The sequence below is a fragment of the Gymnodraco acuticeps genome, unplaced genomic scaffold (genome assembly GCF_902827175.1).
Source record: "Gymnodraco acuticeps unplaced genomic scaffold, fGymAcu1.1, whole genome shotgun sequence".
Classification (NCBI taxonomy): domain Eukaryota; kingdom Metazoa; phylum Chordata; class Actinopteri; order Perciformes; family Bathydraconidae; genus Gymnodraco; species Gymnodraco acuticeps.
Window position 1 is genome coordinate 21876 of NW_022990062.1, and position 27606 is coordinate 49481.

General features: G+C 40.9%; 1 protein-coding gene and 1 long non-coding RNA gene across 3 annotated transcripts; one reads left to right on the top strand and one right to left on the bottom strand.

The window, feature by feature from the left end:
* The first annotated feature begins 715 nt into the window (after window positions 1-715).
* Window positions 716-11467, top strand: LOC117546008. Its single transcript, XR_004568919.1, has 2 exons — window positions 716-1062; window positions 10450-11467. It is a non-coding gene; the product is annotated as an uncharacterized LOC117546008 (long non-coding RNA).
* Window positions 4816-27606, bottom strand: shroom4 (shroom family member 4; the record flags this gene model as incomplete). Of its 2 annotated transcripts, XM_034216085.1 has the most annotated exon segments (11): window positions 4816-6904; window positions 8131-8273; window positions 8800-8970; window positions 9368-9469; window positions 10443-10572; window positions 12276-12824; window positions 13032-13363; window positions 13415-14051; window positions 15314-15375; window positions 19809-22575; window positions 27404-27606. In XM_034216085.1, coding segments are annotated over 11 exon segments (5253 nt in total), but the record flags the coding sequence as incomplete, so codon positions are not given.

Below are 27606 nucleotides of genomic sequence, written 5' to 3' on the forward strand. Positions count from 1 at the left end.
GGCAGCTCAAATCACTGTCTGACGATTATGTGTTGTCACTTCACATGCGCTGAATCGTCCTGAAGGTTTAAAGTCATCTTGCCGTGGGTGTTATTTTCAAATAAGGCCTTTGAATCTTTGGGTCAGTTTTTTGTAAATGTGTTATTTTTAATAAAAGGACAGTTGAATTTTTTGTGGTGGTGTCTAATGAAAAGTCTGATGTCATTGTTCCTCATAACTATTTGTTCTTCCAGTTGTTTTCATATTATGTTGTTATCACATTTGATTAAGTCTTCACTTATTTGTGTTGCTTCCAATAAGCTAAGTGAGGTCTTAAACGGACACCATGATGATATACAAGCATTAAGTCATTAACGTGAGATAAATCTTCTCACTGCAGCACAGTCAAATGTATAAGTCATTTCCGTTTTTTGTTAGCTTGTTGTACAATCAGGTCAGTGACATTACGATGACACCGTCAGTAGCCGGGAAGTGTAGAAACCCAGAGTACACCAGAAGTACAGTGACCCACTTGAATGGTTTTCATTTCAAAGGCGAAGTCAAACCAAAGCAAAGTAAATCCATAAAGTGTGTGACTGAGTGAAGGAACATGCAGTGACTGATTAATCAGATGTATGACCATGACTCACTCAAAGCATGTGACACACGCACACACACAGTCCAAAGGCTGCACAGTTGTTGATTGTGATGTTTAATGGCTGTTTCAGATAGTAGATAGTAAAGAGCAGGATATGAGGGCCTATCAAAGTAGAGGAGGTATGAAATCAAGAAAGATCAGCAGCTGGGTTTGAGCCAGAGATGCTTTGAATATATGGTCAAACCAAGGTTTAACCCCCGGCCCCTCCCCAAGCTGTCTCTGGACCCTGACTGGAAACCATCTCTGTTACCTGAGCCGAGTGGAGGGTCATCCTCCGTGGCAGAGAAGTCTAGTGTGGCTCCTGCAATGTCCACCATCTCGTCATCATCATCTTCGCTGGGGTGATGAAGGCTGTCAAAGCTCCCGCTGCGGAAACCAGCCTTTTCCATCTCTTCTAATCCTGTTTACAACACAACAAGAGTCCGGTAAACACACATCCTCTGCCGTTTCATCAGGATCATATCGACAGGGGTGTGAAGTAACGTTCACTAGAGTACTGTACTTAAGTACAAGTTAGAGGTACTTGTACTTTACTTGAGTATTTCCATGTTATGCTACTCTGTACTTCTACTCCACTACAATTCAGAGGTAAATGGTGTACTTTTACTCCATTGAATACCTTTAGAGATGTGGATGAATGATGTGATATATAATCAAGTGTTGAACCAGACTTTAGTTCCACCTGGAGTAAATCCACAAGCTACCCTGCAGAATACAAAGTCATTCAGACTAGCTGCACCTTTACCAGCTTTGAGAACACTTTCAGGATCAATCATTAGAAAAGATTTCATATTAATCTGAAATGGACCCATCTGCACAATCACTACTTTTGGTACTTTAACTATATTTTGATGCTGATACTTTTGTATTTTTACTTGAGTGACATTTTTAATGCAGGACTTTTACTGTAACAGAGTATTTCCTACACTCTGATACTTCTACTTTTACACAAGTACAAGATCTGAGTACTTCTCCCACCTCCGATAAAGACATTAAATACATTTAGTTGAGTAAAAGTACACTATTTACCTCAATTATAGCGAGGTAGAAGTACAAAACAGCGAAAAATGTAGATACTCAAGTACAAGTACTTTAAAATTGTACTAAAGTACAGTAGTTGATTAAATGTACTTAATTACTTAAGTGCACCAATGCATCATAGCCAATGATGCCAGCACAGCTCCAGTTACAGGGAACTTCTTTCAAAAAAATGTCCGCCACTATTCTTCGTTTTATTAATAGAACAAACTGGAAATATCACATAGAGAAAATAAGATAACTAGCCTAACGTTAGCTTAAGCCGTCACTGTGGTGACAAACTGACAAAAATAACCGTTGGTCTTACGTACTTACTTACGTTAATTGTCAACACGCTCGACCCACTTTACATGCATTTTATAAATAAGGAAGGAATAATGGTAGAAAATGGGGTTGTTTTTTACCTTGAAAGAAGGCAGCTCGGAAGAAGTCTTGTGACTCGGATTTGTCGTCTTCTAACTGATTATGTCAACAGTAGCCAATGTAAACTTGAAGCTTTGCAGAAATCCTGCGTCATCCTCCGACCCAAAAACAGCTTTCAAAAGGTAGGAAATCACGTATGAGAAACCATAGTTTAATATTATGTTGGTAAGGTGCAACAAATAACGAACTAGATGGAAATTGCCCGCAGTACGTGGTGTTTTGCGACTTAAAACTGCAAAAGCTAGCGTCAAGTTAGATAGAATAGCTACAACTTCCGGTTAAGGTTAAGGTCTACCTAATTGTTTGGTAGATTATGAATTTAAAGTACAACATATTTGCTGCAACCGATGGCATTTTTCTTCTATAATTGAACAGTTAGATCTTAAGTGTATACCTACATGTTTGTCCTTTACGTTACATTAAATCGTTCCTCTTTTCTTCCAAGATGTCACATTGTACGTTTTATGTTGAAGGTCAAATCTCTCCTTTTCCGGTTAGCGGACTCATCACAGCTGCCTTGACGTGTTAATCTGCACACCAGGAATGTTAGTCGAGTCATGAGCTATCAATGCTTCTCCATATGGGTCAATGGAGCAGTTCGACTAATCGGTAATCTCTTATATTTTTACTGCAATAAAATACACATGACTTTGTCAAGGGGAGTTAAATAGCATATACAAAAAAATAAATGTGTGGTATTCATATCACAAGAGAATAAATAAGTTATTCAATAGATGTAAATAATTTAAAGGTCCCATGTCCCATCATAATTGGGTCATTCTACAGAAAAGGTGGAAGTGCTGTCACTTACTTTTGCAGACACCAAAATACATGACGTTGACCTAAACTCACATTCATTATATATGTTGAATAAATAGAGATTATCTTTGCAATGGTACTAAATAAAAAATGGTTTGATACGTAAATTGCAATTTATTTAAAATGTCAAGTTCAAGGAACTGCCTTGTCACTTTGATCATACATGGAAGTGGAGCCTATAGTTTTAATTTAAAATATTTTTTTTCAATAAATACATCTAATTTATATTTACATAACATTATAAGCATTAAATATAACACTGAAATGGTAAAAAAACGCAAATTATTATTAATATAATCAAATAAATGTCAGTCACCCAAAATTACGTCATTGGTGTTGTGTTACTGCTACACAAAACACTTTTATTTTTGAAATAATGTACTGTCTCTGAAGTGCCTGCTGTAACAAGAGATCATTTGAGGCAGTGCAGTGGACAAAGACATAAGTCAGATACTTCTTACTTTGTTTGTTAAAGGTGTCATTTTATCTTCAAATTTTACATGCATGCGTCTTTCAAGTCTGTCATTAGTGTTACTCATTGCATAGCCCTAGGGGTGAACATTTGAATGGGAAAATGTATTGTATTGAAGAGTTAAACGATTTTGATATTGACTGAATTCATATTTGGTCTGACACATTGCAGCCATTTTGTTAAAATGGTGGTGTTTTCTCCAAACTGTCACTGGTGTTACTCTTCTTCCTGGTAACACGTAACACCAGTGACATTCCTATACAAATATGCTTTGTATAAAGTATAAAAATAATAAAAATATTTTAAGCTCTACTTGTTGTGGATTCATCAAGTTAAGAGTTAGTTATTGCTATTTAACAGGTTTTAGATGTTTTTAGAAGGAATATATTTCAGCAGATTTGTATCACCCAGATTCCACCTTTTATGTAGAATGACCCAATTACATTGTTGAGGTATACTAAAATAAATGTATATTGTGCAATTTTCCAAATTCACATTGGTTTCTCATACAGCATCTCTGTAGTATTCACTCTCTGTCCTAAACGGCTTGTTGGAGCTCCTGGTCCAAATGGACAATCTGCGGAGCCGTTACGTTACGTTACGTCAGTATACCCAAGAAGTAATCAATGGAAAAAGAGAAATCTCAAACGAGGCGTTCTGGGGCAGCACAGACAGGTATTCTCTGTGTTAGAGTTTTACTCGCTACAGGGTGTACTTTGAGGGTTTGGGTGGGACTCTGCAGACTGTTTACATGCATAACAAGCTACATAACACACAAGGGGACGGCCGGGTAATAACCAGAAAAGCATGACATGGGACCTTTAATAAAAAACATTAGTGTTTTACTCTAATAATGTGGTAGTGATGGACTGCTTCTATAGGTTAAAACAGTTAAATGGCGACACCTCGTGGTCAACTGTGGGCATTGAACCAAGTCACTTCCTGAGGAACATGTAGTGGAGAGAAAATCCTGAAGTTAACAGTCAAAATGTGCTGACAGCAAGGTGTTATGTTATCCTGGGTGGTTATGACTTTATCCCTGATTGATCACGTCTTCCCATGACCTCCGCCCCTAAAATGACTGCAACCACTGCTATTTAGACATATGTATGGCTGTTTTACTTGCATCCTTTGGTTACTATAACCCTTTATGAACACAGTTAGAAATGCACTACATGAATACAGTTTTGTATATTTAAGTGTAAATATGCTTCTCTTTAATGACCCTCCTCACCACATCCCTCCTGCAGAGCTGCTGACTCCACTCTTCATCCATCAGCCCTTAATCTGCCCTCAACTATATTTACTTAACGTCCCACCAAATAAAAAAAACACCCCCCTCCCTCAAGAAGAACATTTGGGTCCTAAATCAGCAAAAATAAACCATTATAACCGAGTAGGATATAAATCACAACAGGAGACTTGAAACGTGTTTAAAATACTATTATTATTTATGGTACTCGTTCTCACGTGAGCGTTTTTGCAGTTTGAAATGCAGTTTTAAGAAGAAAAAAAAGGTCCTTAATAAATCAAAATGACATTGAACAGTAGAAATAAACTCTCAACAAGCCACTTTCTTTCCAATCTTGACACGTAAAAACGTTTCCAGTCGACTTAGAAAACCGCTTTTATAGTACAAGAAAACACAGAATATGTACAGAACGAACGAGTGGACATCTTCACTTCCGGGTTGTTTGGTATTTAAAAAGAAGGAAATATGTGAGAACAACCTGTGGAAGAACAAGTGTAAAACAGTAACTTTAATACAATTTAAACTGCATGTTTGTTAAAGTAGGAAATGATTAAGCGTGTTTTTTTTTTACATAACCTCAGTCCACCTTTCAACAGCCCAAATATACACATTTCCTCCCCTTCCTTCTCTTGTTCAGCTACAGTTTGTGTTTTATTTGATTTATTTGATTTACTCAGACAGGCAGTGGTGAAAGCTTTAATGTCTGAGGTTTGGGAAGCCGGTGAAAGCTCTGGAGACTTTGGCAAACATTTCACAAAAATGGGGAAGATTGAGTTTTGGCACTTTACTTTTCAAAAAAATATACATTTTACTCAATTTTCAAAAGAATACTTTAACATTTGTGGAAAAAACACTTATTTTCTTTCTTGCTGAGATTTAGATGAGAAGATTGACACTACTAAACATGCCTTTGTTCAACATGAAGCTAAAATCGTACTAGAATTAGCTTAGCTTAGCATGACCTCTCGAAACAGCTTAACTATGAGATTAAAGTCACAAATGTATGATTTGAGAATTTAAAAATAATACACACTTACAATTATAAGCTCTGATTTGTTCTCTGTATATTTACTTTATCCCTCCTGCTTCTTAATTATAATTGTTCTACCTACAATTGCCCTAAAACACTGTCGTCGAGGCAACCTGTCTCACTGTTTCCAGTCTTTACGCTAAACTAAGCTAACACAAGTGCTGGCTGTAGCGTTGTATCTAACACAGACATGAACTTCTAATCTAACTCTCAACAAGAATAGGAATACGTGTTATTAATACTGTCTTAAGTGAATATTTAATGTAGGATTTCAATGTAAACTGGGACTAGCTAGGGGCAATACACTTTACCAAATATCTGAACAAGCTAACGACAACAACTGGAGCTAATCAAGCTCTTCCCGGTCAAAATATACAGTAATCTCTTCCCGGTCTTCTCGTTCATCTTTTACAACCAATTTTTACAGGCATTTCCAGTCGTTTAAAAAACAAAATCACTATATACACATCGTTTACATTATAAACACAAGTGTCTTCTGTACATGAACAGTCATCGCGGGACAGTATAACGCGTCGGTGTAGTCTCAAACTCCACAGCTAAAATACAAAGTGATATGATACTATGGTAGATAATACAGAGTACGTATTGGCAGTTAATAATGCTGCAGCTCACACAACAGTCTCCGTGAATTCTCTGAACCAGGAGATTTAAATAGAAAAAAGAAAACACCAGAACAAAAAGCAGCGTCAGAGGAAATGTCTTTGGCAACGTAGTGTTAAAACGAGTTTCATTACAGTACATCAAGTGAAGCAGAGTCCAGTCCAGTCTGTTATCTTGTTGATAAAGAACTTTCAGAGTGTGTTTTAGCTGTGCTCCTTAGCTTGTAATCCTTTAAAGGAATAGTCTGACATTTTGGATTGCTAAATATTCTACAGCAAGAACGCCGTTAGCTTAGTTTAGCATAAAGACTCCATGAAGTCACAGCTAAGATGTATTCTTGCACACAATCTCCCCGTAAAATAAAACACATTCAACGGTGACATTTGGCAGAGTGATGTATTTCTAAAAAATGCCAAACTATTCCTTTAAAACATAGACACCGGTTGTTTTGTTTGTCAGTATAGTCCGTATCCCATGGACATCCCCATGCCGATGCCCAGCCCCAGCCCCAGGCTCTCCCTCAGCCCCCGCAGCTGCTCCTCCCCGAGCCGAGTCTTGTCCTCCAGCTGCCTCTGCTCCACCAGCAGCGCCGCCTTCATCTTCACAAAGTGACTGAGAGGGGAAAACACACATACAAATATATGTTAAAAATTGTTTGGAAAATACTGAATGTCCTCGTCCAATATCAGAGTCCACATGATGACAAAGGTATCCCAACTGTAGCTGTGAACATGACAGGATGTGTGATTACCTAGCTATGTGATTAACATGATGATTCAGCCTCTATGGAGATAGACATATGACAAGCATGCTCATTTCTGACGTGGAGCTAATCTGAACTAAACATTGAATACTGCTTTCTATTCCTCCATCTTGTGACTGTGTAACTCCCTCTCTTGGATATCAGCATGTGAAGGACACTGTTCAGGAACTAGCTGATGCTCTGTATGTGATGACTACTTCCATTCTGGAGAGGATCACAGGTACGTGGATCCTGAGGTTGAAGCTCAAGCCGGTGACGAGTGATTATTAACATTTTTTTTAATTAACAAGTATTCAGAAAAAGTCAGAATTTTTTGAAAAAGTCAGGATTTGGAGAATTTGAGACAAAATCAGAATTTTGAGAAAAAGTCAACATTTTGAGATTTAGAGAACATTACCTACAAGACTCCTGCATCTTTGTAACCCCCTCTCTTGTATGTGAAGGACACTGTTCAGGAACTAGTTGTACCAAATACTCTGTGTGTGATGACTACTTCCATTCTTGAGAGGATCATAAATACATGGATCCTGATTATTGAAGCTCAAGCCGGTGACCAGTGATATTTTTCTTACAAAAAAGTAAACTCAATGTGGGTCATGCAAGGACAAAGCAGGGAAATATTTGACTGTTGAATTGTAAACATTTTGCACTTAAGACGAGATTTATTCCATATTTTTTTCCATTCTATTTCTATGTAAATACGGCTATATTTTAATAAATTTAAAGTCAAATTCCTTGTACGTGTAAACCTGGTAATAAACCTGATTCTGATATTGCTTATATGATTTGTCTTAACACAAAGCATACGTTAAATACAGTTTCATCCCACAGGCCATAAGACTTTATGAGCTCTGCAATAAACCGTATTTAATTGTGTCTTAATGTACGTTATTTAATTTCATATTCTGTTCTTCTACATATCATATTCTATTGACATAATAGACTTGTTGCACTACTTTGTGTTTTATTATATGTGTTGCCTTGTTGGAGGAGCTCAGGTCAGAAGATTTCCATTGCCATTTCTACACTGTAGCTTATGAGCATGTGACAACAAAACCTTTGAATTTGAATGTACCTGTAGTCGCGGTGCTGCTCGGGGGTCAGGCAGCGGGCGAGCACCCGGCTGACGGCCTGCTCTCTGCGGTCCACGTGGTCCTTCAGGTCCTGAGCCTCCGACAGCTGACGCAGGAGCTGCCGCTTCTTCTCCAGCAGGGGGACCTGCAGGACAGAGGGACGGGGTGTTACATTTTGCACATAAATACATTCTTTCTTTACACAAAAATCATTTTCATTTGTTCTAGCTGATCCTGTGACATCTCCCATGAATTCCCTGATATTATTTATACTTTCTAGTCTCCATCTTTCTTAATTTTCACCTTTTTGTTGTCAGTTTTAAACCCCTTTCTTCAACCAGGCCGAAGCTTTTGGTGGAAATGTAATGCTACCTTTTCACCTCCCTATAGATGCAATTAAAAGCCATTTTCTTTCTCTTTCTCTAACTGCTGTAGCACTTTAAAAGACGATAAGATAAACCCACATAGTGACGCACATATCAAAATAACAGAATTAAATAACAACCATAAAGACGTCTTCCTCTCCCACAGTCTCTGAATAAGTTGCTTTATTTTAGTTTGTGCATACTATAATTCTACCACTTAAACTAGCCGTTCTTTGTGCTTTTTAAAGGCTGTGTGTAACCTCAGTAAGTGACACATACAGCCCCCTCTTCCTGTGTTCTGCTCACCCTCTCGTGGTGCTCCGTGTCGGGGTCCAAAGTGTCCAAAGTGCTCTCCACCCTCAGCAGACGTCCGGATAGCGACAGCAGAAGACTCACCACTTTATCCAGGTCTCCGATGAACATGCGGAACTTATCCACCTCGTTGGGTTTACACACCAGCACCACCATGCTCTCCACCTGAACACACACACAAAACTCAAAACCTGCACTTTGGACATGTTGCATCCCTCAGTGCTTAAATCTTCGATGTACAGATTATTGTGCAATAGAAAATGCAAGGTGCACAATTCAACTAATAAGGAATGAATGAGTGCGAGTCTGAAATCAGAGAAGTTCACAGGTATAATCTCCTAAAAAGGGAATTATTTGCTTGTTTTCTTGTAGATTTAATAGTTTTTTTACTGTAATTCATCAAGAAAACATAACATTAAGTATTATGAAGACCTCCTTTAATCCTTGAACAGTGAATATTTTGAACGTTTTGCATTGTTAGTGCGTTTAAGTTCCCTTACTTTGACTACAACAAATTATGGGTGTAACAAATAAACGAGAATAAAGAAAGACAGATTCCCACCTCCTCCCCCAGCTGGGCGTTGGCTCTGATGTCTTCCTGCAGTCCTCTCTGAGCTTCCCTCAGCACACCCAGCTTCTTCCTCAGACTCTCCATCAGCTGTTTCTGCATCACACATGGAGTCAATGTTAAAACAAGCCAATCTAGAGATAACAGGCAACACTTCACTGCTGTCAGCTTCACATCATTAGTGGTTCACTTATCAGAGAAGTTTACAGGTTCTTCATCGAATGCTGTGGATGTATTGTGATTTTAAAAAGGTCATCTGGACAACAGCTGGGAATTAGGAATGTTGGTTAAAGCTGCCCCACTTACTGTTTTGTGTGACAATGGGGACCGACCGTCCACGACACTATAAACAATACACTAAACTACTTTGTCTGGGAAACACTGATTGTAGCGATAAAAAAGTCAATTTTTTTTTAAACAAGTCAGATTTCTTAGGAAAAAGTCAGATATCTGAGAAAATGTCAAAACTGTGAAAAAAGTAAATTCTGCTGGAAAAAGTATTTTTTTTTTTTAAATAAGTCAGAATTCTGAGAAAAAAGTCAAAATTTGGGAGATAATTGTCAAATTTGAGAAAAAAGTGAGTTCTTAGAAAAAAGTCAGGAAAGTCAAAATACTAAAAAAAATCAATTCTAAGAAAAAAGTCATTTTTGAGAAAAAAGTAAAAATTGTTAGGAAAAAGTTAATTCTGTAAAAAAAAGTCAAAACTGTGAAAGAAAGTCAATTCTGATGGAAACATTTTTTTTTTAGAAATAAGTCAGAATTGTGAGAAAAAAATATTGCACTGAGAAAAATGTCAAATTTGAGAAAAAAGTGAGTTCTTAGAAAAAAGTCAGGAATCTGAAAAAAGTCAAAATACTAAGAAAAAGCTAATTCTAAGAAAAAAGTCAGTTCAAAGTTCATTCTGTATAAAAAACAAACAATGTCAACTTCTCCTCTGTGGGACGAACAAAGGTATTCTGATTCTGAACGTTGGTGTGTGTGTGTGTGTGTGTGTGTGTGTGTGTGTGTGTGTGTGTGCGTGTGTGTGCGTGTGTGTGTGTGTGTGTGTGTGTGTGCGTGTGTGCGTTACCTTGTAGGTGAGCTCGTCGTCCTCGTCCCGCTCTCTGGTATCTGTGAAGTCCTTCATCTGAGACAGGAGCTGGGCCTTGGCGGCCGACGTGCTGTAATACGACGAGCAGCTGGAGCTCGCACCGGAGCGCCTGAGGGGAAACAGTTTATTTTATTTACGCACAGATAAAACACAGAGCGGAGCGATATGAAGCAGACACGAGGTCGTAAATACAGTGATTAGAAAAGTACATAAATAAGAAATGCAGTCAATTACGTGGGCTAAAGGGAGGCAGAAGGAAAACAAAAAGGGCATATGGGAACATGTTAATATAGTAAGAGTGTAACTGGAGAACAGACGATGAAGACAGGCTGCTGGTCAACAGACACATCCACCTTTCAGCAAGGACCAAGGCGAATATCTTTTATTGGACATTTAGGTTTAACTTCTTGCATTTTTATAGAAATATTTGTTTTAACCTTTAAAGGACATTCTTACTTTGAAATATTCTTATGTTTAAATAAATATTTGTATATAAAAAAACATTGTTATTTTATCTTTTTATGGTAATATATATATTTATTTTTTAGGGCTGTCAAGTTAATGCGTTAATAACGCAAACATTATTTTAACGTGATTAACGCATGTGCATTTTTTGTCCCCGGCCGCCCGTTTCAGAGCGCATCGAGTTTAAAATACCATCTATACAATCCAAGCACACTGCTTGATAAGAGTATTCAAAACTTGAAAAATATTCCTCTAAGGTACATTTAGAACAGACAAAAAATCTGCGATTAATTTGCGATTAAATATTTTAATCGACTGACAGCCCTAATTTTTTTACTTTATCGAGCATTTTATTTTATGTTTGAATACATATTTGTATTTTTTAATTTACATTTCTTTAACTACTTAGGTTTATAGAAATATGTGTACATTTACATTTTTGTATTTTTGTATTTAATTCTACAATGCAGCACCTGTCAAGAAACCCAATTACTTTGCCATCAATTGCTTTGATAAAAAAAAAAGTATTCTGATTCTGATTCATGTGTTATGGTCTTCATTGAAACTGTTACTTTAATGTACAAATATAGGACTTGTCCTTCTGTCATATGTGGCAGTAATTACCCAGGTGGCATCTGTGTTGGCAAAACAAAACATTTGTAACGGGGAGAGTTACAAAAAAACTTGGCTGCAGCAAGGTGCTCTGGAAACGGGGATAAGCTCAGAGGAGGAACAGTTAGGTCTTGTACAAATCAAATGGTCTGTGTAATTCACACACACACACACGCGCACACACACACACACACACACACACACACACACGCGCACACACACACACACACACACACACACACACACACACGTATACATCACTTCAGGGGACATTACATTGACTTACATGCATTTCCTTGAGACTTATCCTAACCTTAACCATAACCAACACATGCCTAACCCTTACCCTAACCCTAACCCTTACCCTTACCCTAATCCTAAACCTAATCAAGTCTTCACCCTACAATTAATGATGCCCCTCATGGGGACCTCCAATTTGTCCCCATAAGGGAAGCCAGTCCCCACACGTGACTATGTAAACAGATTTAGGTCCCCACAAGTATAGTAATGCTAGAACACACACACACACACACACACACACACACACACACACACACACACACACACACACACACACACACACACACACACACACACACACACACACCACACACACACACACACACACACACACACACACACACACACACACACACACACACACGTCCATTGTCATATCTACACTGTAGCTATGTACACATGACAATAAAAGCCTTGAATGTTGAATCTTGTTACCTGTCCAGGCTGTTGGTGTTGTGCTCCGGGCTCTGATAGGCTCCTCTCCAGCTCTCTCTACCCGACTCCCCCTCACTGTTTTGGGGGAAGAGCTCCTCCAGACTCAGCCTCTCTCCTCCGCTCTCCTCCTCCAACGTGTCGATGTCCGTCTCCAGCACCGTCACCGGCAGAGCGAAGCACGGCAGCTCGCTGGTGATTGGCTCGTCCTCGGCCAGAAGCACGTCCTCCTCCTGGAAGTCGTCGATGTCCGTCTCCATGGGGATGTCCAGCTCTGCGTCCAGGCTGTGGGCGGGACTTGGGCTCAGGGTGGTTTCTGATTCGTTCCCTGGTTCGAGAGAGATCTTCTGGGGCTCGATGCTGTGGAAGAGGTAGGATTCAGGAGGGGAAACCACGCCGACGTTATCCATCACAGGTGGAAGGGTTGAGTCGCTATGAACTCTGGGACATGGAGTTCTCTCCCACTCTGCTCCAGGTCTGATGTTAGAGTGATTTTTGAGAGGCTTCACTGTTACTCTGTCCTCCTCAGGGCTGATGATCATCTCAGATACCCTGCAGATACACAGATAGACTTTATTAACACAGTTATAAACACATATTGAAACCTGGATACAAAGATAGGCATTTCATTTACTTTTAAAAATTCCAATTGAGGTTGCTGTTCTAACATCAAATGGGAGGCTGTTCACTTGGACATTAATAGTGACTTTCAAATGCAGTAAAATATCATCCAAAAGTAGAATTTACTACCGATCTCACCTGTTCTTACTGCTCTCTTTTGGTGGAAGTGGAGGTGGAGGTCGAGAGGATAAAACCTCCCCCCTCTCCTGCTGAGAATACACCCCCATCAGGTCTCTCTCTGCCTGGGGAGGAGCCACCGGTCTGAAGCCCCTCCTGGAGAACATGGGACTGGGCGGAGCTACGGTAAAAGTCCGGTCCTGATGCGGCATTTGATTGGATGGAGCGTGGGAGAATGAGTGCTCCTGCGTTTGTGCTGGATTCTGATTGGATGGAGCGTGCGAGAAGGCGTGCTCTTGTATTTGTGCTTGATTCTGATTGGATGGAGCATGCGAGAAGGCGTGTTCTTGTGTTTGTGCTCGATTCTGATTGGATGGAGCGTGCGAGAAGGCGTGCTCTTGTATTTGTGCTTGATTCTGATTGGATGGAGCGTGCGAGAAGGCGTGCTCCTGCGTTTGTGCTTGATTCTGATTGGATGAGAGTGCCTGGGTTTGGCTGCAGTTGCATCTCGGGCAGTTTTCGGACACTTCCTGTCTCTGTGGAGGAAGACTGAAGGACCTCTGTCTGGACGTATCGGTTGGAGGAGGAAGTGGAGGGATGCATGAAGAAGAGGAGTGGGTGGGGTCTACAGATGGAGCGATGGATTGAGGAGAGGCGGAGAAAAGGCTGTGGCTAGACGCCCGTCTGCGGTGAAACTGCTCCCATTTTGGGGGTGGAGGTCTCGGTGGAGGCGGGGTTTTCTTCCTGTTCATCCGTGAAGTGTTAGCAGTTTCTCCTCCCATGACTCCTCCTCCTCCTCCTCCTACTCCCTCCTCCACCTCGCTCAGCGTCTGGCTGGTGGAGACAGAAATGGAGGGCGACCAACGTTGGTTGTTGTTGTCGAAGCGGAGGTCGTTTTCGGACATGGCTCGGCCTCGGAGAGAGAGAGGAACCGACGGAGGAGGGAAGGAGAATCCGTTACGATCCTCTCCATCAGACGGCCTGTGGCTCCTCTGACCCTGATGGAGCTGGCTGTTGATCTCTGGAGGTCTGGAGTAGTCCCTGGGATATGGAGAGAGAAGAGCATTACAAACCATACTTCGATGTCAACAAACAGATACAGAGTGAAGTGACATTACGACACTACCAAGGGGAGATACCACAAGCCACAGTTGTACATCTTGAGTGACTCTGAATAACTCAAGATGTATTTTTCTTACTTTAACTATAATTCAAGTTTAACGTTTTGCTTTAATAACACAAGGAGGTTAAAACCGCTCACTAATGTATGTGGAAGAGTGAAGGCATAACTTAGCATACAGACAAAGAAGCACCTATGTGTGGGCTTGGATTATAGTTTGTATGTACGGTAAAGTGGAAAAAACAGCCAGGTTTTTACACTTCAGCGATTATTTAACACTTTTTTAAACTCAGTTTTGTATTGGGACTGTGTAGGTGAGGTTGACTGTAACGTCTTCTTGGTAACATACTCTTGTGGTATTGTATATATTGTTTTTCTATTTGTTCTTATACTGTTTTATACTCGTACTTTTACCATTGTCTAATACAGCAGTTAATGTCCATGTTACGCAACAAAACAACAACATATGGAGATTCGGGTGACTGAAATATAAGATTATATGTCCTTGTCGGCAAACTTGAGTAAAGGGGTGCAATAAAGAACATTAAAGGAACAGGTCATACTCATTTGTACACAGTCCTGATAAAGCGGTTGATTTGGAGTTTTTTGAACGTGTAATTATTTAACAAACAGTTAAACATGTCTTTTCAGGTAATGTGTTTTAATGGGACTGTGTATGATTTGTCATTGTATATATTTTGGGTTTTCCTTTACACTTGTTGTTGCTCTCTTGCTACCTTAATGCAGCAATTGAAGCAACATTTCCACTTTACGAAACAAAAACAGTCGTTAAATTACAGTAAATGTTTCCTCTTTGCATTCCTTCTGTTTCTCTCGGGTCAGATATGAGTAGAGGTCTCTCTTTACAGGCCATGCATGTCCTAAACCCCCCCCTCTCTCCACCTCCTGCCATACAGGAATCACCATCCAACCACATATCATTATGGGCACATTTTGAAGCATGGATGATTGCTCTGCACACTTAGAGCTCATTATAGTCAAATCACAGCCAGGCATGACTGAGTGAGGTTTCCTCCGTCACAATGCACAATGGAGCGACCCCACCTAAAGACCCCACTCACAGACAACCAGAGATGAAGTGTGTGTCGAAAGTAATATATAAAATACTCAAAAGATCTTGTTTATATGAGTGTCTGTGAGGCAGCGACAGGAAGTGGCTCACCTCTCAGTCAGGCTGTACTTCCTGTTCAGCTTGGCCGCTTCCTGTTGCCGGGCGGGATACATCTGGGGAAGACATTAAAAAGCCGGTTAATAACACGGTAGGAATGAAGGAAGGAATCAATCTGGTGCAAAGTGTTGGTCAGCACACGTCCCGGCTGAGAGGAAGTGGGCGTGCTGCTCCACCCGTCCGGATACTTTAATGGTGATGAGGTTCATTAAGGTGGAGGTATTTTAGCATTTTAGAAATCTTTTTCTCATTCAATTGTTTTGAATTCTTAGTCTCATTTCCACTATCAATTCATCTACCACTTATGTTCTTGATAAGCAATATAGTAAGTTATACAATGTCAATACAGATCACTATGAGTGCACGTTTTGTCTCACTATTGGTCCAAAACTCAAATAAATATATTTTACTATCATATTCCAGTTCAAATGTTTGCTAAAAAAACGAAAATGAATCAATTATAAATTGGTTGTCAGCCAACAAGCTCTTTAATTATTTTTGTGCTGTTGATGCAGTCTCACGTTTAATTTTGTTCTTTATTTTCAATTAAAATGGAGTTGAAAGACTTTTTTAAGTATATTTATCCAATTGTAGGCAATGCACTTCAATGGTTTTGACGTTTTTTAAAGCACTTGTAACTTGAATGAACTGAATCCAGTTCAAACTTCCTCAAGGTCTTCATCTGCAGATAGTTTGCTGAGTTTAAAGATTAATTTGTCAAACTAGAGTAAGCTATTAAGTTTCACACTCAATTTTGTAAACCTGTTGAAATGTTCTCGAGCTACATTACTACTTTTCACACAAAGCTTCCCTTTTTAATTGCTAGAAGTTACGACTAAATCCACTTTAATGGGTAGATTAATAATTAAACAGCAGGTATTAAGTAGGTAAGGGAATGTCTCTTGTTGATTTAAGAAACAAAGCGCATTATGTCCACACACAGGAAACGTCTGCACAAAGCATTCAGCAGCTCTATTGCCCAGCAGAGGAACACACACACACACACACACACACACACACACACACACACACACACACACACACACACACACACACACACACACACACACACACACACACACACACACACACACACACACACACACACACACACACACACACACACACACACACACACACACACACAATGTATACATCACTTCAGGGGACATTACATTGACTTACATGCATTTCCTGGAGACTTATCCTAACCTTAACCTTAACATGCCTAACCCTAACCAAGTCTTCACCCTAAAATTAATGATCCCCCTTATGGGGACCTCCAATTTGTCCCCATAAGGGAAGCCAGTCCCCACACGTGACTATGTAAACAGATTTAGGTCCCCACAAGTATAGTAATGCTAGACCACACACACACACACACACACACACACACACACACACACACACACACACACACACACAGTTATAGATATATATTATTATATATAAAGCATACTGGGTTTGATTAGGGTATTTTGTCTAGTGGAGTTTGGACAGTTCCTACACATATTACTGCACACACACATACAGTCATAAACACACACACACACACACACACACACACACACACACACACACACACACACACACACACACACACACACACACACACACACACACACACACACACACACACACACACACACACACACACACACACACACACACACACACACACACACACACACACACTTGGACTGGTGCGATGTGAATTTAACATATGTGGCCTTTCTGTCAACAGAGCATCAAATCCATAACAACTGATAAGTTTGTGATAATAAAGTTTAGACCACAAGTGCCTGAATCTTTATACAGTCTATGGCCTGAATGTACCCCCGCTGCATTTAAATCCATTGTCTCTTCAAAAGAGCATATTGTAATGTATAGTTTCCTTTGGCTTCCATTAGTGAATATATGGAATAAAAACACCTAATATGGCTTTTTTTGGCTTAACTTTAAAACAATTGCATAACTAACAAAACATACGTTGAACATTTAATACATGATTTTTAATTGTGGGTTTCATTTTGAATGAGCATTGGGTATACAATGTTTTCCATACTTTCCTTTAAGAAAATGATGTGTAATAAAAATAAATAAAATCTAATAGTCACATTTTGCCAATAAAAATGTAAGCATTTCCTAATATGTCATAAGAAAAGAGTCCATTGAGTGACAGACCACAAAGAATAATAATAAAAGGAGCCAGTTACACTTCTATATATTCTAACACGGTGTTCCCTTCCCAAAACAAACATGAATGAACTGAATTCTACTCAAAATTAGGAACTGTGTGTTTGGATTGTATCGTGAGAGATGACATGTACGTCTTGATATGTACGTGTTTCTCTTTGCATGAGTGTATCTCGATGTGTGTCACAGCCCTTTCGTCCATCTAGAACATCTGTTATAAATATTGGACGTTGTCAGCTGCAGATATGAAACAGGAATTCAACGCATGGGGTTATCTGTGTGCCATCAAAGCAACAACCTTTCATTTGAAAAGGATCCCAACATGGGGGGGGGGGCAGGGGGGGGTTAAAGGCACCCCTGAGGCCTCTAAACACACAGGAAAACAACACAACATATCTGCTGGAGGCATCAAGGCCAAGGCTAATGTCAGTTTAGCTTTGCTCGGGGTCACATGATAAGGTTACTAATGGGCTGAAGTTCACAGAAGAGTCAAACGTTTAGACCGAGGGCTGCACCCCCCGCCAAGACACTCGAATAAATATGTGGTAGACAAAGTAACCCAACGCTGCTATTATCGCTGACACAAGTGTTCGCTGCTGTTGCCCAATCTCTCTCAGCTCCAGGAGCTATTTGAATTTTCAATGAGAGTTTCAGACTCTGACCGCATGCAGGATACGAGGATCGACTACAAACCAACCGTTCAACCACGGAGAACTTGGAGCGAGTTGCTACTCCACCATCCAAGTGTGATACCCTTTCTGGTTTTAAAGATAGTTTTCAGTCTCCAGTGGTCATTTAAGCTCAGACCCAAACCACAGTCTGATTTCAGCAAGCTGTACAGTTTCTCTCTGAGAGGCGTTACTTGGTTTCGGTGCTGCAGGGTCACAGGCTGTTATTCAGCTCAGCAGACCTGCTGCTGGCGATCGGTTTGCCTTGTAAACATACTTGTTAATGGCTGCAATTACAACGTGTTTATGTCCCAACAAGATTGATGCCTTAAAAATGAGGTTTTCAGGTCTCAATGTGATGCAAAAGTGGCTCAACTATAGACATTTGTTTATCAGATAGGGCTGCTCGATTATGGCAAAAGTCATAATCTCGATTATTTGGGTCAATAATTGTAATTGCGATTATTAAATTTGATTATTCATTGACTTTGAAAATATCCATTTATTGGAGAATTACTATTGGTTGATTACCCTGAACTTTAAGTATAATTCAACTGAAAACCCCAAAAAACAAAATTATTAAAAAATAAATAAATAATAATAATACAAAAATAATCGTTTTATTTCGATTACGTTGTTTTCGTAATCGTTGCAAGCCATAATCGTAATCGCGATTAAAATACGATTAATTGAGCAGCCCTATTATCAGATGTGTTGACAATAATGGTTTGGTTGCAGGCCACCCTTTGTTTCAACAATTTAACAATTAAGTTAAGTTATTGACAGAAAATATAAGTGCTAGTAAGAGTTAAAAGCATGGGAGGGAGATGTATCCTGCCCGGCAACAGCGTACCAACCCCTATACACAATTGTCAAACAGGACAGTCTAATTTATTTAGAAAAACAAGCTTGTGCCACTTCTAGGGCTCTTGTGCCACTTCTAGGGCTCTTGTGCCACTTCTAAGGCTGCTCGATTATGGCAAAAGTCATAATCTCGATTATTTGGGTCAATAATTGTAATTGCGATTATTAAATGCGATTATTCATTGACTTTGAAAACATCCATTTGTTGGAGAAAAATGTGAACAGTATGTTTTTAACAGTTGATTACCCTGAACTTTAAGTATAACTCAACTGAAAAACCAAAAAAAAAAAAATTATTTAGAAAAAAAACAATCTTTTTTTTAATAATAATAAAAAAATAATTGTTTTATTTCGATTACGTTGTTTTCGTAATCGTTGCAAGGCATAATCGTAATCGCGATTAAAATACGATTAATTGAGCAGCCCTAGCCACTTCAATAAATCATAAAGTGATATGTAGTATGGAGTGAATGTATTTCAAGACCAAATGGCAACTGACCAAAACTTCAACTCACTCCAGATCTCTATCATCTACTCTTTCAGGCCACATATCACTCGCTGTCTCTTTTTGTCCATAAACCTGACAGAGACAAGTTTATAATCCAGATCCCAGGAAAGCAAACTCTACAGAGAGCTAACCCCGGCGACCCCTGACTCCTTCATGACCCGTAAAAAAAACCGGCACGTGTCTTTGATCAATGGGCGGGAAACAGAATTTGCGAATGTATTGATGCATGTTTGAATGAGGGCAGCACTCTTACCTCTGTGGGTGTGTAGCTCCTCGCTGTGTGTCCCTGCTGAAGTGGTTGCTGGCTCTCCATTGGCTGGGATGGGGTGTTGATGGGATGGAAAGCCGATCGAGGGACTTGATTCTGGGTTTGGCTATGGGAGAAGGTCTGAGGCTTTGGCTGGAAGATGTGTTGGAAGTCTTGATTTCTGTCTTTGACGCCATAAAACTCCTGATGTGAGCTGAGCTGAGCATCTTCCCTTTCCTTCTCCCTCTTCAGCTCTTCCTTTCTTTCTTTTGTGAGACATTCCTGCTCTCTGGCCTTCTCCCTCTCCAACTCAAGTTCCCTCTCTCGTTCCCTTTCCCACTGTCTCACCCTCTCCTCTCGTTCCCTCTCCCTCAGCCTTGCCCTCTCCATTTCTAAATCCCTCTCCCTTTCTCTCAGCCTCTCTTCCCTCTCTCGTTCCCTTGCCCTCTCCTCCCTTTCCCTCGCTTGTTCTCTCTCCTTCTCCTTCTGCCTCTCCCTGCTTGTACTCATAGAAAGCCTCCTGGCCTCCACAGAGTTTGAAAGGAGGTCGCTTTCCTGCAGAAGTCCCCCCTGGTAGGAGTATCTTCTCTGGGTTGGGTGTTGACCAATCTCCCCTCCCTGGTGCTCCGATTGTTGGACGGGTTTTTTCTGCCTCCGACTCGACATATTAAGCCCGGAAATACTCTTGCTCGTCTCCTCGAAAAACTTCATTCTATCGGCAAACGGAAGGATTTCGGACTCGTCCTTCCGAGAAGAGGAGCGAGTGTATGAGGATGAGGATGAAGATGAGAAGGCACAAACCCCATGCCGTGATCCTGTGAGTCCCAACGGATCCTTATCCAAGATTCTACACCGTCGTTCTGATTCGGGTTCTGGTTGGAGTTTGTGCTCTGGGGTCCAACGCCAGCGACGGGCTTTACCAGCAGGAGCCGGTTCCTCCACCACTCGGACGCCAACACCAAAATGTGGCACTCCTGGGTCCAGAATCTGTACGGACCTGGATAGGTTGTTGTCTTGAGTGTAGCTTGTGGACTGAGTCTGCAAAACATCACTTGCTTTCTCGACCGGTGCTGTGGTGATGGCATCTATTTGGGGACTAACAGGTCGGGCGAATGCAACTTTGGTAATCCTTTCCTGGACAGGCAGGTCTTGCTCATCCCCTTCCTCATTGAGGTCTGGACCTTCCTCCTCCTTCACAGTTTCCCCACTACAGAGCAACCCTCCTGGGCCCCGGCTCTTCTGAAGCTGGGCCTTTTTCCTCTGGATCTCATTACGGAGGTTGGTCGCAAAACGCTCGTTGCGACGGCGGTTCCTGCGATGGTTCCTAGACGCCGGGGACCTCTTCATGTCCTCTCCTACTACACTCTCCTCAATGTTACCTCTATCCACTGCTCTCTGCTCTCCCAGTAAAGTATCCATACTAGCAGCAGCACTAAGAGGCTGGAAATCTCTCTCTAGTATCTGGTCTGAGCTCAACTGTCCCTTGATTGACGATCCAGTTGGGTCCCCAGGGACACTCGCTGATCGGCCCCAAGGGTGGTGATGCTCAACTGTGGATCCATTTAGCCTCTCCTCATCATCTTCCAAGAACACAGATCCCGGGGTTGAGCAACGGCTACCTCCCCATTTATTTGACGGTCCGTTGGGGTGGTTGTAGGAAGTTTCTTGGTCTTCCCTCGTGGCCTGGAGCGATGAATAAGACCACTGGCTGCTAGACGAGGACAAGGAGGGATCAGAAGTATCCGACGGATTGCGAGGCTTCAATGAAGATGCGTCACTGTCACAGTCCAATAACTGGAGCTGTGTAGCGAGGAGTTTAGCGGGGGCGCTGTGCCGGTGAAGCCCCGTCGGGGAGTGCTTGATCTCTGAGTGCGTGATACGAGATCGCTCTTGAACATCCATGGAGGATTCGGCAGGTAAGGAGGAAGGACAAAGAGAAGTCATGGGGACTAGGGAGGACGTCTCTGAGGTGGTTTCTGTATTGTAGTCTTTATTAGCACTGATATCACATCGGATATGTCTAATGTCTTCAGTCTGTCTTTGGATATAGTGCGAGTTCAGGGTATCCTCTTTAAAATTCTCACCACATTCCTCTGGTGCAGGGAAGCCGTTTTGAATTCCTGATTCAACATTCAGAGAGGACTTTACTTCCTGGTGAAAAGGAACGCTGGAAATGTCAATGGGAGCAGAGACGCAACGTTTGTTGGCGGCGTTCGGGCGACTCCGAGTTGCCCTAAAACTGTCCTTCCTGGTCGGAGGCTGAGGAGGGTTCATCTTTCTCTCAGCTGCTTTTTCTCCATTTCTTATGATCTCAAAGTCTCCTCCCCTTCGCTCGTCCTCATAACAGCAGGAGGAAGGCCTCACTTTTATCTCAACGTTTTTGGATCTCGGCCTGGTGAGCGACCTGGACTTGAGAACAATAAGCTGCAAGTCATCCGGGGCCTCGCTAGATGAACTCCCCAGGGTCGAGGTATCACCGACAGGGTAGCCTTGACAAGATGGCCCCAGCCCCTGCAGGAGGTTATCCATGGAGCAGGCTTCACCGGGCCTTAGTGGCACCGTTGCGTAGTCAGATGTGTTTGAGCTGGCGGAGAATGAGCTGTAGGCAGAGTCTCTTTTGTTGTTGAAGAGGGTGGGGTCGACGGGGGAAATATGGGAGTCAGAGTATGTCTGCGGTGTGGGTGTTGGTGTGTCCAAGCTTTCCATGGAGCCCAGGGAACTGCTTCGGTCCGTGGAGGAGTAAGGTCTGGACAGCTGACCCCACTGTAAGTCACTGCAAAGACAAAGAAGACAAAGAACATCAAATTAATTGTCGTTTAAATGCTTGAATATATTCCCGAAAAACTGCAGACATCATGCAACCCTTTGCGTACACCTTCTGATGACACAATTTAAGCCATTGGGAACACTTTGCGTAGTCAGAAAGTAAAAGATCGCCTTGTGACGTCCCTTTGGTCTCTGAAAACTTCCAATTGGCACTTGTCATTGACTTTTGACATTTTATAGTGAAAAATCGGAACCATTCCTACAACAAAAACTATTGAGAAACTACATAAAATAAACAAGTTTCGGTATCCCCCTCGAGACGTATAAAGTGTGTCGTTCTGGAACATAACTTTTTAACTGTACAGCTGGGGAATCTGTTTTCTATCAGTCGTGAGCCGAAGATCCACGGCAGCCCCATGTGTTTTCTAAGACCCTCAGAGGAAGCTTCTAAAGGCGGTGAGGGATTTCCTCCTCATCAATTCCAAATGCCTGAAGTCAAAATCTCAAAGCTATCCCCTTGATTCCTCTCTTCCTCTTTTCATTCAATTATTCTTCATGTGGATTCTTGCTGTCCCATCTCCTTAACATCAAATATGAATGCAATCCAAAATGACGTTTTTTTCCAACATACTTTTTCCAACATATGGCACCTGCTATCCTTTTTCAGATACGGAAAGAAATCCCCAAAAACCTTCAAACCTCAAGAAAAGCAAGGGAGGATATTTCTCCTCCACAACTGCTTAGTATGCAATCACAGTGATTGTTGTTCAAATAACCCTCTCCTCTGTCCCCCTCACCAGTGTTTCCCATACATTGATTTATTTGTGGCGGGCTGCCACAATTAAATATCGTCCGCCACAAATGGATCTCATAAAAAATAAATAATAATGCTTTTTCTTTTCTTTTAAACATTTTTTTTTGGGTGGTCTTATGGATAGTGAGGTGGGCTGATGATCGGAAGGTTGCGAGTTCAAATCCCGCCTGGAAAACCACTACTAGTGTGCCCTTGAGTAAGGCACTTAGCCCTCAGTTAGTCCAGGGAGAATGTCCCTGTAGTTGGTCGTTGTAAGTCGCTTTGGAATAAGGCGTCTGCTAAATGCCTAAATTGTAAATTATATTGTTGGGAGAATAAACCCCACAGATCCTCGACTCCGGTGTGTCTCACTCATTAACAACGCAACACAGAGCAACAAGAACGTTGCCTACAGTAGCCATGAACTCGCATGTATTTTCTTATTTGAGGGGGGATGCGTGGGCCACCCGAATAGGTTAAGGGGCCTTTGGCTTTTCTTGCCAGGGGGGAATCAAATTCTGTGGGAAACACTGCTCACTGTATTAGGGTTAGAAATGCCAGAAAAAAGACAAATAAATTGAGTAAAAAGAAAACAGAAAGAATGGTTTTCCCAACAATATCAACTTCTTAAGAAAACCACATAAGACAAAATGAAAGGGAGTTATTTCCAGCGTAAGTAGAGCTAAGGGAATGGGAGTATGGATAGTAAATCCAGAAGGTAAGAGCACCCACTGGTTGAAATCCAATTCCCTTTGAGAATCCAACAAAAATGTCATTTTCGTTTTATTGTGGTATTTTTCCCTATAAAAAAAGAGCGAGTGGTAACTCTCCCTTTGTATTTCTTTGCTGTCTTATTCAAACAATAGGGAAAGTTGCCAAGGAGACAGAGGAGAGGTTGGAGAAGAAAGACATTTCTAAAAGGGCTTTGATGTGAAACGAGTAACCGGCAGAATATCCTTGGGCTGTTTCTGTGGTATTTATGGTTTACGATCCATTGCAAGATCTGAAAACTGATCTTAAAAAGTGTTTTGAGGTAATCTTCTAAAAATATGATTATGTGCTCAGATATTTTTTAGTGGTCTGCAGAATTTGTGGAGGTAATTTGTCTTTTTATGCACTCATCATTATTGCACTGTGTAAATAAAATCTATGAAAGTGGTTTTGGATGCTTAAGCCCATTTATTACAAATATTGTTTTTATATTACATCAATTTTGCAAAGAATTCTTCGATGTTTTAGAAAAAAATTAGCTTTGTTTGGCAACCTTTTGCTCCTGAAACTTGTTTAATCTATCTCCATGAACCTCGAGTCTATTATTTCTGATAATGTTATTGTAAAGAGGATAGCAAAAGTCAAATTCTCCCCGCATAGCACTTGGTTTTGACAGTCTGACAAGTCTGTTGGGCATATTCAATGCACAGCAAGTGTTTCAGAAAGTTTCAAGAACTGCTTTAAATGGAAAACAATGGCTGCCTTGAAAGGTAAAACACAGCAGTTTCACGTTGATACTAGTGGGAAACGATGTCATTATCTGCATGAGAAAAAGCCTTTAAAGGAAGTGAGCAATGAATGAAAATGGATGGGCTGTTGTATAGATTTGACCTGGGTGACAGAGAGAGGAACAGAGGAAATGAGACGGGAGCTGGACAGGAAATGACAGTCACTCCCGCCCAATCAAACGTCAAATGTGGAACATGTGAGTGCTGATACAGATAACGCACAAACACAACTACTGTACACGATGTGTGTTCAGAAAACCCAGCTCAAAATATAAGCAGTTTAGCTCAGAAACTGGTGTCTTTCTTCCTCAAACACTTGCATATTTCGTTTAAGTACTTCCATATAAACAGCCTGTACAAAATGTCCCTCTGCTTCACACAGTTTATTGAATGTCTTCCTCTCTTTGTCCACATGTTCTGGGAGTCACATGCCATTGTCCAGAGTTATGCCGGGAGCTGCCTCCTCGTCAGATGCTTCTGTGTATGTGTGTGTGTAAGACAAACTGTGGGAATAAAAGACCCACACACACACAAAAACACAAACATACACTGCTATCTAATCCTCATGGGACCATTAAATCTAATCGGGGTGCATTATATCACTGATTCCTATCAAAATGAATACGAGGCGCTGACGTCATCCACCGTGAAGCTGACTAACAAAGATTATTTTTATTGTGAGTCAATATACAGACTGCGGTAACTTCCTCTTTCCTTTAAAGGGTTACACTTCAGCTTTGTGAGATCATGCTGCAATACAAAGACGACCGAATGGACGATTCAGCCTATTGTCCTAATGGTTACGCAATTATAAAAATATCCATGTCATATCAAGGTGTGTAACCAACTTACAAATTGATTAATCACTCCAGTCTTTTATTGGACTTCAGGCTTTTAAGATGTGATTATTTAAGACGTCATCATCCTTACATGGGACTAAAAAGCCTACACAACGACCATCACACGGTCAAAATAAATCATATTCGAAGATGAAATAAGATCATTTGATTTAACCTCGTCAAATAAAGGGAACGTCAAAACCAACGTCACCCACCAGAGACAGACGGACAAAGAACAGATCTGATTGGTTATCACTTCGGAATGTTTAAATAGAAGCCAAAAATAGACCAATGGGCTTCCTGCGTGGGCAGAAGTGTTGATTTTAAACCCGGTGATGTCACCTGCTTCCTGGTTACCAAAACCCCCCCGCAGTGACTTTCAGCCGACGACCGATGGAGTCATCCGCTGACTGTGTTTGACTTAAACACACAGAATGACTCACTGTGTGCTTAAATCTGCACATCAGGCAAGTTTGGATTGTTTCTATGTATATACTTTTACTTGCTGTTGTTTTATGCAGTTACTACTATTTCTTATTTTTATTTATTTATTGTTATTTTATGTATATACAAATCTTTTTTTCATTCCACATTCGTACTCTAACTTCTAATCTTAAAGGTGGGGTAGGTAGGAATGGAGAAACCAGCTCGAGTGCGCTAGAATTTGAAAGTACGCAACCGGAACAAATCTGCCCCTTCCTTCAGACTTCCTCACAGAGCCCCTCCCCCAACACGCACGAACGCGCACATGACCAATGAGGGCACGAGATAAGTGTGTGCCCAGATGGAAGGCTGACAGGCAGGTAGGCCATCCAGTTACTTTAGCCGGCTCAGATGATTGGTCGTGCTTTTTACAGCGCCACGGCTTGAAAATTGCATGACATTTTTTTTTAATTAATTGCGGAATGTTAAGAGCATTCCATGGAATATAACAACAAGTGTTTCTGAAGTGAAACCCCACCTTTAATTTAAATATTTGTATTCTACTTTTTTATTTATCTTTAATATTTTTCATTCTAAAATGGAGCAACGAAATCCAATTTCCCTAGAAAATAAAAATTTGAATAAAGATTCTGATACTTTCTAATTTACAATACATGAGAGTAACACCTATGTCGCTTACCGGGCAAAAAGTACGGCTCCGCCCACTTTTGGGGGGAAACAAGCGGTCATTAAACGGCGCTCAATACAAATTTTTACGTTTTTGCCAATCCGATCAGAAATGTAAGAAAACCGTGGATTTTCGGATCTTCAAAAAGCGGCCAGACAGGCAAACAATTACATTAAATCAATGGAAATCGACAATCGGCTCGCAGCTACTACTTATAATATATGTTATCCCTTATTTTAAATTGAACTACTTAATGTTGAATGAAATGTAAATCATGTTTTTCAAAGACTGTGACCTAAAACCAGAGATTAAGAGCTTCAAATAAAAACATTTAGATTTATTCATTTGAAGACAATAACACTTTCTGATTAAAATATTCTGTCTTATTTCACTCTAATTGAGTAATTATTCACAACATGATGTAACCCTTCATCACATTAAGCCTTGATCAACAAACGATTTTGTATTTTATTATATATGTTGCATCGTTGGAGGAGCTCAGGTCAGAAGAATTTCATTGCCATTTCTACACCGTAGCTTTGTGCATATGACAATAAAACCTTTGAATCTTTAAATTTGAATTGACTGCTCACCTGTTGTCGGTGGAGTGCCAGGGTAGTGTGAAGGGGCCGGGGTGGAGCTGCATGGCAGACAGAGGGGGAGGAGGGGGGAGAGGAGGGGAGTCTGTGGGGGGAAGGCAGGGTGGAGGAGGAGGTGATGTAGGAGGGAGGAGGAGGAGGGAGGGGTACTCCGAAAGCTTCGTCAGGTGCCAGAAGGGCGGCCGGATAACGGGAAC